Here is a 21,115-nt window from a genome sequence, read left to right as displayed (position 1 = left end):
ACCATAATGGTTGATATTTGAGTGAAACTCTTTTCACATGGTACCTATCTAGTTCGTCTTTTAAGAAATGTGCAACATTCGATCACCCTGCAGTTGTTCTTATTCATTTGTTTAGATTAGACAAGAAAGGTGGATACTTCGAAAACTCGAGTGGTTTTTGAATATGAGAAATAGCTCGCAATTTATTGTCCAATTGGAATATTAATGCTGCGTTTGGAGAGGCGACTGCTAATGAACGCTTTCGTGATAGATTTTGATTTGAAGAACGCACCACTTTGAAGACCACCTACACAGGTGAATAACAATGAATTGAAAGAGATAGTGGAAGCCGATCCGAGCCGAACTACCCATTAGGATGGTTGGTAAGGTAATGTTCATCGTTTCAACCAACAATATTGACTCATTTGCTTGAAATCAATAAAACAAATGAATTGTCTGATCTGCAGAAAGGAACGCGTGTTGAAACTTGTGTTGCCTTGTAGAATAAATACAGACATGAAGACAAATTTGAATCGAATTGTTTGTGACATATGATGAAAAGTGAATTCTTTACGATAACAGTAAGCAAATAATGCAATTTTACGAAATCGTAAGCCAGCATGGCACTCTAGTAGAATTTAAAACTAAAAACATCAAGTAGTCTGACTTTAACTAAAATACTTTTATGGCACTGCGATTATTTGATATGGAGGTATTATTTATTGATATGGAATGACTAATCCAATAACGTTCTATACGTCATTGGTTTAATCTACTACACCTGATCAATGGCCGTGTCAATTACCTTCTGGAGTCCTGTCAACATCATTGGTGCTAAGGCATAGCTCAGGCGTGAGAATAAAATATCATATAATCATAATTGTGTCTCTTACTATAACCTATAACACTTTTCTCGCTAGTCGAGGTAAAGTTGTATGTTTCACACGAGAAGAAATTTTTCCAGTATTTATCCAGTAATTACTCAGAAAAGTGTCTCATGGCTTTTTTTTATGAAAATAAGGGACGAGACGAGCAGGACGTTCAGCAGATGCTAATTGATACGCCCTACCCATTACAATGCCAGTCAGGATGCTTGAAAAACCCAAAGATTTTGAGTGACACTGCAATTGTGCTCGTCACCTTGAGACATAAGATGTTAAGTCTCATTTGCCCAGTAATTTCACTAGCTACGGCGCCTTTCAGTCTGAAAAACAGTAATGTTATACATAACTGTTTCACGGCAGAAATAGTCGCCGTTGTGGTATCCATAACCTAGCCGGTATCCTGGGCAAAGGAGCCTCGCGCTGGTAAATCTATAGAGCGTCTTTAGCCTTTGCTCAAACTTAACTTATGCAAAACTTAGCTGAGTGTAAGCTTAGCATAACCTTACATTTAATTTTTATAGTCATTTGACAGCTGTCAAATGACAAAATGAGTAAAGTCTGAGCATAGTCTAAATACGCTCTATAGATCTCAGACTAAGAGTCTATGGATCTTTATTACTTTATTGAATATATTAGACGCCCCATATAGCCGAATTGTTAGTGACCCTGACTACTAAGCTTAGCGGTCCCGGGTTTCGGTAGGTGCAATCATTCATATGATGAATATGGATGTTTGTATCTAAGTCATGAATGTTTAAGTAAGTATATTGTATTAGATATATCGCTGTCTTTTACCCATAGTACAGACTATGCCTAGTTTGGGGCAGAATAATACATGTAAAAGTGTGTCAATATTATATTATTATTAAATGAATGAAATCCCACCAATATGTTACTTTAATAATTTATTATAATAAATGAAGCAATCTATTCACAATAGATTAATCAATGCATTTAGTTACTTATCATATTATTGTGTACTTTTAAAAATCAGTAAAGAATGAGTTGAATTGCACACGTTCAGTACCACAGTACTAGTTTGGGAAAAAGTTGCTACGCATTTTATATTAAGACTTAAAACAATTTTTTTAAGATTTTTATGTTTGAGTACATTATATTATGTGCCATGTTGTTTAATGAGTTTTTGCCGTCTTGTAGATAGCGTGATCCCACTGCTAAATAAGCTTTGCCAAAACTGGTTTTGGCAGTCTACTCTTGATGTTAACCAGACACTGTTTAGAGAATTCTCAATAGACCCAAACAGGTGGAAATCTATAGGTGCAAGGTGAGGCTACATAAGCGAAACTCTTTTAATCTTTGCTTAGTGACTAAAGATTTGTTGTTTGAATGAAAGACCACACACTTTCGATTGATCAATTCCTGGCACTTATTTCTCTATTTTAAATCACTTCTTGACTTTCTTTCGTGACTCATTTGTTTTTTTGAAAAAGCGGTATGCAGTTCTTTAAGAAAAAATAGTTGGTGGGAATTTAATCAAATTTATTTGATCTAATTGATTTATCGTATTTAAATTTGCGATCACAATAGTTTGTTCGATTGCATACCGCCGATGTATTTTTGCTAAGTGTCTTTGTAAGGCGGTATATTTTAAAGTAATCGATTTTGAACCAGAATATAATGCGACTTCAATTCAACTTATATAGATTATTTTGCTTTGGAAATCCCAAGGGGGTTAAAAATAGATATATACTTTGTTGTGTTATACTTAGGTACTTAAATGGGTGGGATAGGGATAGAGAAATGAAGCCGTTGGTAATTTTCAGGATACTTCAGAAACTGGGTTTCAGTCATATAGTCGTAAATTGTACTATCGAAAGACATACTACCATATCCTGTGTCGAAGACCATAGAAAATCGTAGCAAATACGTGGTATTGTCTAAAACCACTTGATAATGCTCAGGAAATTAGTATTCCTCTGTAAAATCTTCTCGTCCAAAATACAGTGTCTGAAGACAAAGGTTTTTAACCAATGTGTGTTGCCAGTGATGACATACGGAACGCAGACGTGCTCGCTAACCATGGGCCTTATGAGGAAGCTCATTGTCTCAGCGGACAATGGAGAGGGCTATGCTCGGAGTTTCCCTACAAGATCGAATCAGAAATGAGGATATCCGTAGGAGTTGCGAAACTGAAGTTGCAGTAGGCAGGGCACATAGCTTGACGGACAGATGGCCGTTATGGCAGTAGGGTCCTCAAATGGCGACAACGTACCGGAAGACATAGTTTTGATAGGCCCCTCGCAAGATGGACCAACGATCTGGTCAAGATCGCTGGAATAGGTTGGATGAGGGCAGCGCAGGAGCGTCATGGCAAACTTTGGGGAGGCCTTTGTCCAGCAGTGGACGTTTTTCGACTGAAATGATTATGAAGCTATAGCATTGTGCATCTTTACAAAAATTGTAATCTTTCCAATAATGTATCAAACCTAAATTACGTATTGCAACCATTTCTGCATTCAGCAGCATATCTGCATTTGATTTGGATGCAAAAATTTCAACTCACTATCACGTATTTGTAAGCGTACAGAATACCTAACTTTTTAGTGTGTAAAGTCTCTTTGGTTTTCGACTGAATTTTCTAACTTTTGATCCAGCAATCCGCTATCACGTTGAGGTCGCTGTCATAGTTGATACTGTCATAGTACGCTACAGATTAGAAAGACATTAAAATAAAGAAGAGAAGGTACGAAATTGAAAACGTCATGAATAAAATTATTCAACATTTTATTCAAATAGTATAAAAATATAGTAGAAGTATGTACAAAAGTTGTGAATGGCATTTTTGTTTTCATTTTCAATAAATTTATTCAAAATAGTAAACATCTAACCACATACTTGTTTCTGGTTTTGAATTTGTGATATACATACAGGTACGGGAGTATACAGGCTAATGTCATATTTTTTACTTTTCATAAGAAAACATGAGAAAAACATTCCACATTCAAAAATATTATATATAAATTAAATCTGAGTTAAATCATTATTTCAACTACACTAATTCGATTGACTTAAACGCTCATAGAGCATATTATGTGTACTGTTACAACAGAGTTGTTCCTTATTTCTATCAGTTTAAAGTTCAATTTCAATTGCTGTTATTGTCTTGGTAGTATTGTCCTCTGTAGTTTAAGGAAGCTCTTTGTTCTTGAGACCGTGCGGCTTCAGGGTTGCTCTTGAGTTCTTGGGCATCACGTTCCTGTATATAAAAAAATAATTAACTAAATTTTCTATGAATTAATATTACGTAAATAAATAATAATAAAACCTATTTAAAAACATCAAACATTCGAACAAATGTTAATTAATCCCAAAGGGCCTAAGATATTTAGTTAATATTTTCCTAATTTTTCCAGGATAAGATATCATTTATGGTTTTGGGTACTAACTATTATGTTTTATTCAGTAAAAATAGTGTTTTGAAGTGATAACATCTTATGAGAGGGTAAACTGCTTCGTAACGTAACGCATTACGGCGCCAGTCTGTTTGGCTTCCCTTTTTCTCACGCGATAGGCAAGCTCCTCCTCTCTCACTCTAACCAATTGTTACTTTTATGCTATTCTCAAGTTAAACAATTCCAATATAAATTTTTCCAACGAAGACTAATTTAGTTTATAACTTCTGTCGGGTGTTCCGAGACAAATAATTTTTTTTATGCTAATTTACTTGGCTAGTGTGTGCCAAATAAGAGTATTTTAGGTCTTTTGGTATTATGGATCATATGGTATAGGTACAGAGAATGGTTGTCGACCTTACCATCAGGTCTTATAATTCGTCTTGCCAAATATATGTGCAGTGCCGCTCACGGTTATCAAATACCCAAAATTCTAAGCAGCGTAATTGTGCTCGTCACATGAGCGATAGAAGATAAATCTCAGTAGCCCAATAATATGAAAAGTTCTTACCCACTTTCAACCTAAACATAAATGCTGCTTGGCGGCATGAAATACGGTTTTGACCAAACAAAAGTATTATGAACCCTCAGCCGGTATCGGGGTCCAAATTTACCCCAATAGCTCATATTTCGTATCACAACTATGCAATCTAAGCACCCACACTTCCGCGCGCCTAATTAATCTCATTACGTCGCAGTGTGCGGTGGTTAACGGACTCGCGTCAATCTACAGTTATTAGGGAAGGAGGTATGTACATTTTAGGGTCCTAAATGAACCCCAACACCAGTGTGTGTGAATTATTTTGCAACGTCTTAATGCGCCCCCTTAGTTTTTTGTACATAAAACACGTCCCGAAGGTTCAACTTTATTCGGATTAAATACAAAGTATTATTAACCAAAAAAAAATATACCTACCGCGTTAGCCTTGATACCGGCGTAGATAAGATCAAGTCCTTTTTGGATTTCGGCAGATACGGGTGGGGGTGTTGGGATATGGTCTCCCTTGACCCTGAATCCGAACTCGTCAGCAGTGTATTCGACAGTGATGACCTGACCATCAGGAGCAGTGTAGGAGTATGATCCCTGTTGGACTAGAGCTGGAGTATCTTCGGAACCCACCACATTTCTTAAGTAACCTGTCTCTTGGGCTTGAATGTTGTTTCCAGTTTCGTAGCTGAAAATTCATAAATTGATCTTACTAAAATGATTTTGTATGTCATTTTATTGTCACTAATCGTTCGAAATACACATATACGGAAGTTTAGCCTTCCGTACATCCGATGGGTTATGAGATCGAGAGGCGTTTACTCTAGAAGTTTTAATACCACACCGTACATATATTTTGCACAAAGTAAATTTTAAATTTAATATTAGTAGAGTACTGCAGATATTAATTTGATTTGATTTGATTTAATAATTATTTATTTGGATTAAATTTAGTAAGAGTCAATTATTATATGATTTCATATTTTAGTAGGAAGAGGTAAACCAGATTGATTATAGGTATGCATACTCTAAAGTATTGCACTTACAATTTAATTTATTAGGGTAAGCTCCTAAAACACTATTTTAGCATTAGCTTATCCCAGTTTACCCCACAATACTTTCACCGATAACTTTGAACCTGAACAATTGACAATTGTCATATAATTATTTGGGACGCGCGTGTTAGATTATTAAGCTTAAAAAGCTTTTATGTTATTATTTAATAATCATAAAGTACTAAACAACACTGAATAAAACCTCATCAGAAACAAGCTCCTAGTTGCTGTATTGACTTTAAAATACAAATGAGCTACTTCTTAGTTTTAAGATGTCAAAACATTAGTGTTTTAACTTTGAATTAATTACATTAGGCTTTGTTTAGTGTTATTTAGTACTTTGTGATTATTAAATAATAACATAAAAGCTTTATAATCTTAATAATCTCACACGCGTATCTAATCATACACCTAAATCTAGAATATAAGCGTAACTAGAAACTGAAAATTATTGTATGATTTCATATTTTAGTAGGAACAGGTAAACCAGTTTGATTATAGGATTCCTTACATGCATATGCTCTAAGGTTGCACTTATAATATAATTTTTTAGGGTAAGCTACTAAAAACTATTTTAATTCATCTTATCCCAGTTCACCCCAAAATACTTTCACCGATACCTTGAGCCCTAACAGTTGACAAGTGCCATATCATTATTCGGTACGCGCGTATCTAATAATACACCTAATTCTTGAATAGAAGCGTTTCTAGAAACTGGAATAACTTACGATGTTTTGTAGCTACCATCGGCGCCTTGTTCCTTGTCAAAGTGGATGATGGGAATGACGGTAGTTGCGTCCAGAACTACTCTGGGTCTGAAGTCCTCGACGGGTTTCCTGTAGTCCTGGGGCCTGTAGTCACCTTGTTGGTAGTTGTTGTAATTCTGCTCAGCCGCCTGTTGGTCATCTTGAGCTTCGGATTTCAAGGAAGCTTTCCTTTGAGGTAGAGCCACTGCTAGGGCTAAGACAGCGGATAATGTGATCTGAAAAATTTAAAAAAAAATCTATAAATGTACAGATTCCACTTGGTCATTCATCACACACGCTTATAAATACGAATATTAAATTTAAGGGTAATACAAATATCAAAGACAAAGTTAAATAAATTCAAATAAACTTCATTCAAAGTTGAAGTTCGGGAAAAGTTGAGCTCGAGAGAAGAACATACAAGAAACTCAATGGCCACTCTTTTCAATCATAAAGAGTATTTTTACAAAGGCTGTAATATACAAAAGACATTAGTTTGTAAGGTGCTGCATCTAATGATTAAATAATATAAATTATTTCATAAAATGTTATAAAGAATAAACTGTATAAATAAAAAATTATCGTATATTGGATGCATCATGCACCTTTAGATCTTGAATTCATTTCAGTAATATTGCAAGTTGTATCTTCAGACAAAATGATAAAAATCATCTACTGACTATGACTATGCTTATATCTTTATAAGATTTAGACTGCAATATTGTCTGTATGTAATTCGGCGATATTTGCTAAATTCTTCGAAATTTCGAAGTACCTAAATGTACCTTATGCCTTTTTCTGTACCCATGTGGCAAAATTTCACAGTAGCCAAAACAACAGAAAATTAATGCTTGCATAAATCCAAATTCAATATTTTTATTCAAAATATGATATAAAATTCACATATTGAAAGTCAAAAACTACCACCCATTCAAAAAGGTATGCCTCCGACCTGAGAAGATCGGGCGCAAGATAATTATTTAATAAAATATGGTTATAAAGAAAAATCGTATAATTTTGTTATTTAATAGCCTGTCGGCGGTCGCTCTATTCCCAATCAGTGGTATCATTAATAAAGTAATTTATGTTATAGTAACCTTTACCACACAAACTTTTTTAACAATTCTTTTGAATTTCGTAATACAATAATAGGATTCTCATCTCAAAAATACTGAATGAAATTAAAACGTTGAAGAAACATGTTGTCTTATCTGTAAATACTCACGATAAAGAGGGATACAATGAACACAAAATATTACGACATTGACTCGGCATCAGGTTAAGCGAAAGTGGTCTCAAAGCAAGTATTAACACATCCATACCCGTTATTGTTTTCATTGAGATGTATTTAAGAAGATACGCTTCGTTAGCATTGTATCTTACGTTGAATAATGCTTACCGTTATACAATAAATGTTGAGTTGAGTTGTCTGCTTCATCAATTGTCATGAATTTGTCCAAACTTCTTACAAATGACATAATGCACTTGCAATGTCTGAGAAGTAGTTTCCAAATTCAATCGATTGTAAACTTCTTTTAGCATTTATTTTAAATCAACAAGCGAAATCAACGATTAAAATTTTATTATTATTAACTGATATAGATACGCCGCGACTAGTTTAGTTATTTCCATTGTATTATATATGTATTATAGATATTAATACAATATTTGTGCTGCAGAAGAGGGCAACTAATTTGAGAATACCTTTATTTATTTATGGTGTATGTGGATGATGCAGCTACTGTACTCAATGACTTTTGTATTAATTTACATTTACTTTTTGTCTTACTCGTGTAAGACATTGACTATTTGAGGTTTGAGTGTGTTTATTGCATCATTTTACATTTTACATATTATATTGTAATTGAAATGATTTGTAAATCGATGTAAATGTAAATCTTGATATAAAATAGTGGCAATGAGTTTCTTGCTACTTCTTCTCATTAGCTCAACCCTTTGCGAAGTAGCGCTAGATTCAATAAGAAAATATTTTTTTTTTGACATTCATAAGTGTCATTTCCGTGACCTACGTGAATAAATTGATTTTGATTTGATTTGATTTGGAAATCGCGATATTTATAGTCTAGGTCCTACAGAATCATTGAGAGCAAATTTAAAGAAATTAACATCTTGGATGTTGATTCTCAATATATTCTTGATAATGTAATGTATGTACATAGGCACATAAGTTAATTTGCTAGAAACTGTCATAATCACAATGTTAAAACCAGGAACAGACATAAACTTATAATGCCTACTACTAAGGCAAGTCGAGTTAGTAAGTATTTTGTGGGGCGATGCTATATGCTTTTACATCAAGATCTCAGAAAATTTTCAAAACAAAACTATTACGTTATTCAAAAGAAGTGTTAAAAAACGTATGTGTGGTAAAGGTTACTATAACATAAATGACTTTCCAGATTGGGAATGGAGCGACCGCCCTCAGGCTATTAAATAATAAGTTTAATTGAACGATATTACTTTGTAAACTGTTTTATTATGAAAATAAAAGCCGGTTCTTCTCAGGTCTGAAGAACAGTCATTCTTTTTGGAATGGGTGATGGTAGTTTTTGACTTCCAATAAGTGACGTCACATCCTATTTTGAATAAAAATATTTGAATTTAAATTAGAAAAGAGGATTTCATTATGAATTTTCATTGCCAATTTCATTATCATATTATTATATACCAACCGATATTTTGTAATAGTGTCATGTGTTTTTTTGACAGAAACAACTTTAATGGAAATATAATATGGCAGTGAGTTATTAATATGTTAATATAAATATAAAAAATAAAATCGTTCCACGAAAGGTTCAGGTTTTTGTATGTCAAGGCCTCAGAGATACGTTATATTTGATTAGCATATTACGCTCACGAATAAAATTATCGGTGATGTGAATTTGACAGGCCATCTTTACAACATAAGCATCTTTAAATAATTCTACAAAGTCGTTTAAATTTATTCAACCTACTATAAATTATTTTACGAGGACACTTTCATGATTGCCTAGTATAAAACAGGTCATTGTTAGAATTTTATAACTATTTATCAATTGAGAATTATGAGCTGAATGAATTATTGAACCAAAATGTTGAGTTGAACAATACACGCCTTTTCAAACTCTTCAGGTCGGGGTCAAATATATTAATATCTTAGATTGTGGGAGGCCCCTTTGCACAGGATGTCGGCTAGATTATGGGTACCACAACGGTGCCTATTTCTGCCGTGACGCAGAGATGTGTAAGCATTATTATGTTTCGGTCTGAAGGGCGCCGTAGCTAGTGAAATTACTGGGCAATTGAGACTTAACATCTTATGTCTCAAGGTGACGAGCGCAATTTTAGTGCCACTCATAATTTTTGGGTTTTTCAAGAATCCTGAGTGGCATTGTAATGAGCATCCATCAACTGAACGTCCTGCTCGTATCGTCCCTTATTTTCATTAAAAAAAAGATAAACATTAAAATTTACCAATCATATCAAATTACTTCGTAGATAAATCCTCATTTCATCTATAACTCTCACGTGTATCATTTACCTGTCTGTGGTCAGATTTATCGATGCGAAACTTTTAAAACAAATAATTAAAGGACCCAAATATCTTTATCTTTTATATAATATTATGTGTGCAAGCCTTTCTTCGTTAATGTTACGTATTGTAATTTTAATAATGTCGTTTGCTTAAGATTTTAGTGACCTAGAAAGCGGCGTTATGCAATTGTTCGTAGTCTAGAAAAAGCAGTTTCGATAAATGTGGGTACATTGAATTTATCTTATACACCAAAATTGTCTTATTTTTTCCTAGAATCACGAAACTGACAAATTGTCTTCATATTAACTGTTATAGATAATGATTACTAAGGATTTTATCAAAATAACACGAGATAGGTACTACACAATTTTTTTTTGGGTTAGTAATTCTTGTCGAAGTGAAATTAATTATTAATTAGGTATTTTATATTAATACGTGATTATCCAAAGTTATTCTCCTAGAACAACATTGCGCGTACCTAGGAGAATAAAATTTCACAACTAATTTCTAACAATTTTAAGATAAACTTCTTTTATTCCTATATGAAATATATTGTTATATACTTAATTAAACAATAGTAATTAAAACTAGTTCTATTTTATGACCATTTAAATTTAACAGTAAGAATATATTTACTATCGTCGGCTTCTGGGCGACTATGGCGTGCCATTTTCAGGTTATATTTAAAAGGTTATAATAAAAATAATGTTTAATTAATAATCATCCTATATAATTAGGCCACTGTTGTTCCTTCACCTAATATTGTCTTAAGTGCTTCGGTCCTATCAAACATGAACTACAGAGCATTAACGATTTCAATATTCTATCTCTAGTTTAAGGTTATATATAACCTTATATATAGAACCCTGACTGTATGTTGTCTTTCAATTCATCCTGAATTTGAAAATCAATAGTGAATCTTAACATCAGTTTGTCCCAGTTTTACATTATTAAATTTTAGTTAAAAACAATGATATTATGTAAGAGATGAATTTGCGACGTGTGTTCTTTAAAACACGATATGATTTACTTCACTCTTTAAAAAAGGGTACTTTGAAAAGTTTTTCCCTATTTATGTAAATACTTGTATTTAATACAAATACAATGAAGGGGATAACTATAGTTAGTTACATTCAATTTAAATTTTAACTTCAATTAATTATAACAAACATAATCTAATCAACAATTAAGTATATATATAGTTATACAAAATATATAGATAGTTTTAGATAGTTTTACAAAAGAGGTTTTGTTACTAACTGCTATTAATATGCCAAAAGCAGGAAATATAAAAAAAAGCATAAATAAAGAAATGGATAGCGAATAAAAGAAAACTTTTGACATGCATAAGTGTCATTTCCTCGACCTACATGAATTAAGTGGTTTTGATTTGATTTAATTTAATTTGATTGCATATCGAAAAAATCAAAAACTTACTTTAGTTAAACATTTCTATATAAATACTGAATATAGTTTCGTATTAGACTTGGCGTTAAAGCTAACAAATTACATTCAATAACTTCCTCATAATGTATGAAAGCAAGTTTTTCTGTAATGTATAACATTATACAACACACAGATGGATATGAATAATGATAGTACAGACGCAACTTCATTACAATAATTACCTACTTAATGGAAACGTTACAAAATGATTTGTAAGCAGTTTACATAAATTAAGTGTTAAAATAAACATTATTTTCAAATAAATGAAAAAATATAGCACCTAAATAGGATATGACACCATTTATTGAAAATCAAAAACTAACAACTATTCCAAAAAATATAGAACAGACCTGAAAAACGGTCGCAAGAAACTCAGCGGGCTTTTTTTCATTATATCGTACAACAAAAATTATTACTTTATAACCAATCTGTGGGATCAATAAAAATGTAATTTATGTTATAGTATCCTTTACCACACAAACGTTTTTAACAATTCTTTTGAATTCCGTAATACATTTGTCTTGTATTATTATTATTACTAAAACTATCAATAATTTTCTATAAATATTTTATTATTTTCCAATACAATATATTTAATTAATATTTATTATTATCAATACAAATAGGTACTTTTAAATTGTATTTAATTTGCTCGCATTTTTCTGTGTACTATCTAATCGTGGAAACTTTTATTGGTCAGTGATTTATATTTTAAGTTTTATTTTTTAAGTGTATTAAGTTGTACCGTTACTGAATAAAATAAAAACATTTTCTGGGATCTTGTTATAAAAGAGAATGAATTAATTAATTAGATAATTGGAAGTTAAATTAAATGAAAAAGACTCTACTAAAAATAATCACAAAAGTTATAATTTACGAAAGCGATTACATCGTATTGCATTAGTCAACATAAGCATCTCCGCCTTATGTCAAAGGTCAACACCCGACTCTTCTACTGACCTTATTTCGTATTAGATCGCGAAGCCTCCGATTGCGGAATCATACATTTCAAATCACTGACCTAATTGCGGAGAAATTTGTTATCGATACATCCTTCAGTGGTCGCTGTGACAGTAAAATTACGAGCTTTCTTGACTTACCAGAAGTTTCATTGTGATGTGTGTGGGTTTCGCGTGCGGCAGCTAAGCACGATGAGTATCTCGTAACTATGTCAGTGGTTGTTCATCGCCTTCTTATATACTTCACCCCTGCCACCAGCGCTCTGCCCTGGGCCATCACTTTCATACCCGATTTGTCGTCGCAATACGCTGGATCCGATCCTCTAAAATTATATCTTTTATACAACCATTAGCACAACAGTAATCCCTAATAATATTATAAATGTGAATGTATTTTTTTGTTACGCTTTCACGACTAGATCACCGAACCGATTTTGATAAAATTTACTATAGAGATAGACTAGGGCTTAAAAGGACATAGGCTACCTTTTATTGCAAAAAAATATAATGTAGGGGCTGAAATAGGGGATGGCAGTTTGTATAGAAATTTTGTATTTTATTTTGGACGACTTTGTATTTAGGCACTTGATAAGAAATAATTTATAGACATATATTCGATCACTTTTGAAACTCTGACCTACATGGCGATGAAATAGGATAATCGCAGGGAAATACTATTAAAGAGTCTACACTGATAAGGGATATGTGCTGTATCATAGAAGAGCGCTGCCAGCAGTGGAAAGAGCAGTTTGTGTGTGTATTAGTTGATAACTATCCTAAGAAATAAAGAAATGCCCAAAGTAACTATTAAACGCGGACGAAACCGGGGGTATAAGCTAGTAATAATATAACTTTAACACATTTTTACACAATTTATATATATATAATATATAATCCACGATTCAGAAAGAAATTTTCTAATTCAAATTCAAAATTCCTTTATTATAATAAAGTCATTTACAACCACATATCAAACTGTCTTGGATTAAGACAAGGTGTTAGGAGAAAATAGATTACAGCTAACTTAAAGTAATATTTATTACATTTATATATATATACATTATGTATATTACATTATAACAACAGACATTCGTCATATACAATGTTCGCACCTGCTCGGATTTGAACTCAGAACCTCTATAGCTCAGTAGGCAGTTTCACCAACTACTGGACTATATGGGTCTTCATACAATTCTTTACTAATTGATAGTAGTTTACCTTAACATTTTAATATATATCAATCCAGTGTCAGGACACTGTTTTGTATTAGAATGCGCTAATACCAAACAGTGTCCTTTAATTGAAACACCAGGATATTTGTTCCCAGTGAACTCCTAAACTAATGAAGGGATTTTACTGGGGAATGCATTTTAGTCCAACTTGAGACGGATAGGATGGTTTTTATTTCGATTTGGGATAGTTGTTTTATTTTCTATGCGAGAATTTATTGACGCAGGATTTGACAGTTCTGCTGTGAAACAATTTCATTAAATTAACAGGGATCATATTTTCTTGCTGTTATGAAATATTATTGACAAATTCATAAATTTTATTTATTATGTAGAAAACAACGACTGTCGGGTTAGCTAGTCACACTATATATACACAAATAAGTATGATTTCACCTAAAACAATTTAACAGCAGTAATTAACAAGAGTAAACATTCAAATTTACAATCCACTATTTCAAAGTTCACTCAATAACTGTGGGAATGTGAGATATTTTGTAATAAAATTTAAAAGCCGTCATATTTGAACGAATTAATGTTACAAAAATGTGTACAATGAACTAAATGGTTGTTGCAGTATTGTATTGTCCAAGTAGGAAATGCATTGATTGATTACTCTCTGTACTAATAGCTATGATCCGGTTCAAGGCACTGGGAACATCACAGAAAATAGTCTAGTTATGTAAGCAGAAGGCGTTGTATTCGACCGCCTGTGTAGCAATGTGACACTATCAGTAAGCACGGTACCGACAGTATAACAATTTCTGTTTTTAGTAATTGATATATTTATTTACTCGAAAACATAACCTTTATTGTTTAAAACAAAACGATCACTTTTTATGTATATTATAATACACAATTAACCCAATAAATTGTAATTACTTTTGTGTATTGTTTTTGAAGCTTTATTTAATAAAATTCTGCTTAACTCTTCACCCTCGCATGAGAGAGGGTAGTTTTATAATTATTTTTATTATTATTCTTACCTTTTTTAATCTTATTTTTTATAACTTATAATTTCAAGTGATGTAACTTATATACGCATTGCTATACTATCTCAAATCTAAATATAAATAATCTATAAAACATGGAAATTTTTCTTTTTAACCGACTTCAAAAAAGGAGAAGGTTCTCAATTTATCGTTGTAATTTGTTATGTTTGTTACCTCAGAACTTTCGACTGGGTGGACCGATTATGATAATTCTTTTTTATTCGAAAGCTTTTGCTTTCCGTGTGGTCTCATTGTAATTTTCTCTATCTGACAATGGCATCCATGAGAAAACCATAAAAGTCTTAAATTTGCTGTAAGTAGGTGCGCGACAAATGGACGAATATTCTCATACTCAATTGTAAATCGGTGTCCGCCAAGGTAGGTTTTTATCTATATACATAGTTGTAGGAGAGACGTGCATTTGTCGCACGCACAACCTGGCAAGTGGTGTCAATCAACCTGGCTGGTGATGCCGTGGCGGGAGGACACTGATTCCAAAAATAACAATAATTGTAACTAGAATTGCATTAATTAGATTGTATAAAAAAACGAAATAAATTTTAAAATTTTAGTGCATAATATTGTTTTGGAATAGTTTTATTTGAAGGCGTTTTGTTTTTAATTATTTTTAATAAGTTGAGAAATAAAAGACTTTTTATTTGTTATTTATTATTTACTATTAGTCCATTTTTACATTATTTTCGACTCATATAGGACCTATTAGTATTTTATTTGATCAACGCGAGTGTTACACTTTCAAATATAATACTTCTGAAATAATGAAAACGCGTGCAAATTTAACTGCTTACTGCATTAGATTTTTTCGTAAAAGTTAAATTTTTATTTTATTTAAATACCCCTACATTTGAAGTGCTCATTTTCAAAATAAAAACACAGTATCGATTACACGCATTTTAACCTAATAAAATTAGTTTTTTAAAATGTAGCCCAGTGATTGCACCCGGGCTCGAATCCCGGTAGGTGCAAACATTTTTATGATGAATATGGATTTTATTTGCGAGTCATGGATTAACACCTGTCAGTAGTATTAAGAAAAAATATAGACTCAACTAGTTTATATGCTGGCTGTACTTACGCAAGAAGTTCAAAAAGGTGCCCGCGATGGTTATACGGTCATCTTACAAACCATCAAGTATTACTGAATATTAAAATATGGTATTTCAATTCATAAGAAGTATTGTAAATTATTAACATTGATATGATGTATGGTCTGACCCGAGAATTGATTGCATCGTAAGACTAACAGTTACAAGCAACATGTCTTAATGTTATTCTGATAATTCACTTTTCTTCATTCTGTTGATAATGACGACCCATATAGCCGTATGGTTAGTGACCCTGAACACTCCATGACATGACAGAGGGAGGCTCCTTTGCACAGGATGCCGGCTAGATTATGGGTACCACAACGGCGCCTATTTCTGCCGTGAAGCAGTAATGTGTAAGCATTACTGTATTTCGGTCTGAAGGGCGCCGTAGCTAGTGAAATTACTGGGCAAATGAGACTTAACATCTTGTCTCAAGGTGACGAGCGCAGTTGTAGTGCCGCTCAGAATTTTTGGGGGTTTCAAGAATCCTGAGCGGCACTGCATTGTAATGGGCAGGGCGTATCCAATTACCATCAGCTGAACGTCCTGCTTGTCTTGTCCCTTATTTTCATTAAAAAAAAAGAGGTCCCGGGTTCGAATCCCGGTAGGTGCAATCATTTATATTATGATGAATATGGATGTTTGTTTCCGAGTCATGGATGTTTATATGTATTTATGTATGTTTAAGTAAGTATATTGTATTAAATATATCATTGTCTTGTACCCATAGTACCTTGTTTGGGGCAAGTTAATTTGTGTAAAAGTGTGTCAATATTATTATTATTTTATTATCATCAATCTTAACTATTCCTTCTCAATATATTCTTGATAATGTAAAGTATGTACATAGGCACATAAGTGAATTTGCTGGAAACTGTCATAACCATAATAATCACGTGGTTAGTAAGTATTTTGTGGGGCGATGTATATGGTTTTACACCATGATGCCAGAAAATGTTCAAAACAAAAGTTTTTACAGTAGAGCGCGTGAGAAGAACATACAAGAAACTCAACAGGAACTCTTCAATTAATAGAGTATTTTACAATGGCTTTAATATATAAAACAAATTAGTTTGTAAGATGCTGATAATATAATATGAATCGTGATCAAAATTAAAAGCATTTTAAATATCTAATATTTCTATACTTTACTTTACAAACTCCAATAATTAACAAAAAAATTCGGAATCTATCTAGAAATCGGAACTCTGGGTCTCGATATCTCGAGCGATTGCCAATTTCACGGCCATCTGAAGAGCAAAGCCAAATTGGCTTCGAAGAAACTTGGCGTCATAAATAGAGCACGGCAATACTTCAAGCCGGCCCACACTCTAGCGGCCACACATGGAGTATTGCTGTCATCTCTGGTCTGGCGCACCCCAGTATAAGCTCGATCCATTTGACCGCGTTCAATTCAGAGCAGCGTGGATTGTCGGGGACCCGGTGCTCCGTGAACGGCTGGATCACTTAGCGTTGCGTAGAGACATCGCTTCATTGTGATTACTTAACACCAGGTGACCTTTTCCATAAAAAAAATCTATTATTAAAATCTAATAAAAAACCGGGAAAACCGGTACATACTTATGTCCACCAAAAATATTCTATAATATGACTTCGTCTGCGTAGATAAAGGCAAGGAATTGAAGAGTACCTCATGTCCTATTCCAGTTCCGGTTTCCGTTTTCGCTCCCGTTCCCAACATATTATATGAATCTTATTCCAACGTAGATTGCTATGGCAAACTAAACCTACTATTGGTATAGTTATAGCTCATCGAGGTGACTTTCAGCTTTTCACAAACCTCGCGGCAACCATGTATTTTTCCGGGATAAAATGTAGCCCATGTCCTTTCCCAAGCTCTAGTCTATCGCTGTACCAAATGTCATCACAATCAGTTCAGTAGCTCCGGCGTAAACGCGTAATAAACAGACTAGATGTACCTACGTCGTCTCAAAATATTTTTGTAGTAACTGCAGCGCGAAATTGAAATCTTGAGAAAAAACACAAAATCAGTGTTTCGTTCTTAACAATTTCTTCATCCAAAAGTTACACAACTGAATGTTAATGAAGTATACTGTGTCAGATTGTAAGAATTACCGCTTATTATTGTCAGATTTGTATATAAGAGATGTGTTTGAGACCTATGCTATGGCCATTGATAGCAAATACAAAAACAAAAATGTCAAAAAGCAATACAAAGAGACAGATAATTATGATATTAATCTAATTTGAAAAAGAAAAAATATTCCTCACTTCCAAAGACTAACAATAACCAGAAAAGGATTCCAAAAAACAGAGTTGTTTTTGGTTTTAAAGAAGATATTTTTTATGGAAAAGGAGGACATACGCACGCGTGTCATCTGGTGTTAAGTGATCACAGCTGCCTACATTCTTTTGCAACACCAGAGGAATCACAGGACAGGCGTTGCCGGCCTTTAAAGAAGGTCTACGCGCATTTTTGGATGGTACCCATGTCGTATCGTCGCGGAAAAACCTCACAAGGAAGTATATTCCACAGTTTTGTAGTACATGGAAGAAAGCTCCTTGAAAACCGCACTGTGGAGGACCGAAACACATCCAGATGGTGGGGATGATATCCTAACTTGTGGCGTGTCGTGCGAAGGTGGAATTCGGCGACAGGAATCAGGTGGAACAGCTCTTCGGATCACTCCCCGTGATAAATGCGGTAGAAGACACACAATGAAGCGACGTCTCTACGCAACGCCAAGTTATCCAGCCGTTCACAGAGCACTGGGTCACCATTCAAATTCTATACTTATGAAGAAATATTGGAAGTAACAACAAAACAGTCATTCACAGTCTTATCAACATCTTTCTCTGTGGAAATGATGGGTTATAGCTTATACCACAATTTCTCGTACTAATCTCAAACTTACTGAAATACAGACACGCTTTGGAAACGAGGAATCGTATGGATCTTAGATTAAAAACTTATTAGAAAACAGTCATGATCGTTTGTATGGAAAAATTGCAGTTAATCCCTCTAAGGCCACAGCGATTATTTTATTGGAACTACTTTTGAAGTTATACTTCTTTAGGCGCGTTATGAAAAAATTATGAGAGTGAAATTTTAAGATGCGCGCGCATCACTATAACACAAATTAACAAGTTGAAGTTGGTTCCTAAAATTTTCTGACATTTGCGTCATTGCTTCTTTTTTTTTTGGTTTCTTCGTCCATTATTTGGACAGGCAAAGGGTTCAAGCCCATACAGCCGTATTCACTATTAAATATTCAATTGTCAAAGCCATCTTTGCAAGATTTTTACAAAATTGTTGTTTCTAAAAACGTAGAACAGCACAAGGAATAAATCATGTCAATGAATTTTTGCTTCGTTAAGCCAAGGAAGTATAACTTCTTGCGTGCACGTATAAGTATACACGCACTTTTTTATTGGACAGTAGATTGAACCTTGTTGAATATAGTCGAAACCAAAATAATTTTGTATTGTTTTATGATCGCGTGCTAAAACTAGGCTGACAAAAGAACTAACCAGTTTCTCAACACTTGAGCAACGCAGACGTCTCTTTTTACATTTGATATAATATATCAATTACTTGTCATCAATTATCCAATTAAAGTGTATTTTTTAAGCGAAATATTTAACAGAATACACGATATTCGTGTGGTACAATTATCCAACTATGCTTATTAATGATTTAATGTCGAACTAAATTACTATTACTTGTTAAATAACACATTCGTAATCATTTTTGCATATGATTAATGTTGCATGTACTTTGAATTTTTAATATTTTTTTTCGCCCTTTAAAACTTCGAATAGACCATACCTAATTTTTTTTACAGTACGGGACGAGACGAGCAGTACGTTTAGCTGATGGTAATTGATACGCCCTGCCCTTAACAATGCATTGCCGCTCAGGATTCTTGAGAAACCGAAAAATTCTTTTACAATTGTGCTCGTTACCATGAGATATAAGATGTTAAGTCTCATTTGCCCAGTAATTTCACTAGCTACGGCACCCCTCAGACTAAAACACATTAATGTTTATACATTACTGCTTCACGGTAGAAATTGGCGCCGTTGTGGTACCTATAATCCTTTAGGTACAGCATCCTGTGCAAAGGAGCTTGGATGAATTCGAAAAAAAAAAATGGCTGGTGGTGATCGACCCGGGGCGTCGTGTTGGAGGTAAAGGTTATTTATTTTTATTTTATTTTAATTTTTTTTTTTAATATTATTTTATTAGAACCACCAACAGAATCACTCACATAAAAATTTTATATTTTTGTTATTATTTTTATGTTTCTATTATTAAGTATGTGGGATAATTATCGTTTAATATGTTTTTTTTTGTCTGTTACTAGAATAGTGTTATCTCAGTAAGTGAATTTTGTAATTATTTTTGAGATAAATAAAGTTTCTGATACCTAAAATAATTTAAGTTTAAGTTAACATATATTTCCATTTACAGGCGGCTAAAACATGCAATCAAAAAAATGGTGAGCCGTCACGGGACGCCTGGCAGATGTGAAACATCGACATTATTTTGTAAAAGTAATATGCAGAAAAGAAAATATTGTAATAGGAACTAAATATGTCATAATGATAAAATAAAATATTACGATTTTTTTCCAGATAACGATGACTATTTATTGAATAAACATTTATTTTCATTAAATACAAAAATTTACGAATTTATTTCAAATCGTGACTAATTAATTCGTTTAATCAGTGACTTCGGTAATAGTTATATTCGATGTTGCCTCTGAGGACGGTATTCATGTGACAAGGCGACGCGTCGCCACGGCATGCGTCGCCACGCCAGAAATCGGTTTTACGTGCGGCTATAGATGTTTCACATCAAGATAATGTTGTGTAAGAAAAACAAAGGTAACATAAAAAAAAAGATTAATGGTGAGAAATCACACATTTACAATTCTATGAAGTTTCTGCTTGTCATCTCGCATATAAAAGTCAAGTGATTTGACAAGTTTTTTTTTTAATTTTCCAAATTATTACAGAACAAATCAATTGGAATATCCCTGGCTGTGAATTCCCTGTGTAGTCTGCTTAGCCTAGGTATGAGGGAATGATGATGATTAGATTGATTTTGTCTTCATCTCTACTAGAACTATAATATAAAAAAGGAGATATGCTTTGTAATGTACTGACATCTAGTCTTAACAGAGTATGTGTTAACTATCATTGCCACTGTCACGACATCGACAGTGACGTTAACCGTGTGACGTTGAGTGCTATATAAGGAATGTACAGTACAGCGGAGGCCAGTTCTAAT

At 33.3% G+C, this 21,115-nt stretch overlaps 1 protein-coding gene across 1 annotated transcript; it reads right to left on the bottom strand.

Annotated features, from left to right (window-relative positions):
- Positions 1 to 3,591: 3,591 nt before the first annotated feature.
- LOC126964576 (endocuticle structural glycoprotein SgAbd-2) lies at positions 3,592 to 12,777 on the bottom strand. Its single transcript, XM_050807772.1, has 4 exons — positions 12,646 to 12,777; positions 6,547 to 6,800; positions 5,193 to 5,451; positions 3,592 to 4,080 (listed from the first exon to the last, which is right to left on the bottom strand). Exons 1-4 carry the CDS (start codon positions 12,655 to 12,657, stop codon positions 3,970 to 3,972), a joined length of 636 nt encoding a protein of 211 aa, XP_050663729.1. The 5' UTR covers positions 12,658 to 12,777; the 3' UTR covers positions 3,592 to 3,969.
- Between the last annotated feature and the right edge of the window lie 8,338 nt (positions 12,778 to 21,115).

The sequence above is a fragment of the Leptidea sinapis genome, chromosome 5, assembly GCF_905404315.1.
Source record: "Leptidea sinapis chromosome 5, ilLepSina1.1, whole genome shotgun sequence".
In the NCBI taxonomy this organism is placed as follows: domain Eukaryota; kingdom Metazoa; phylum Arthropoda; class Insecta; order Lepidoptera; family Pieridae; genus Leptidea; species Leptidea sinapis.
This window is presented reverse-complemented; position numbering and strand designations above follow the sequence as displayed.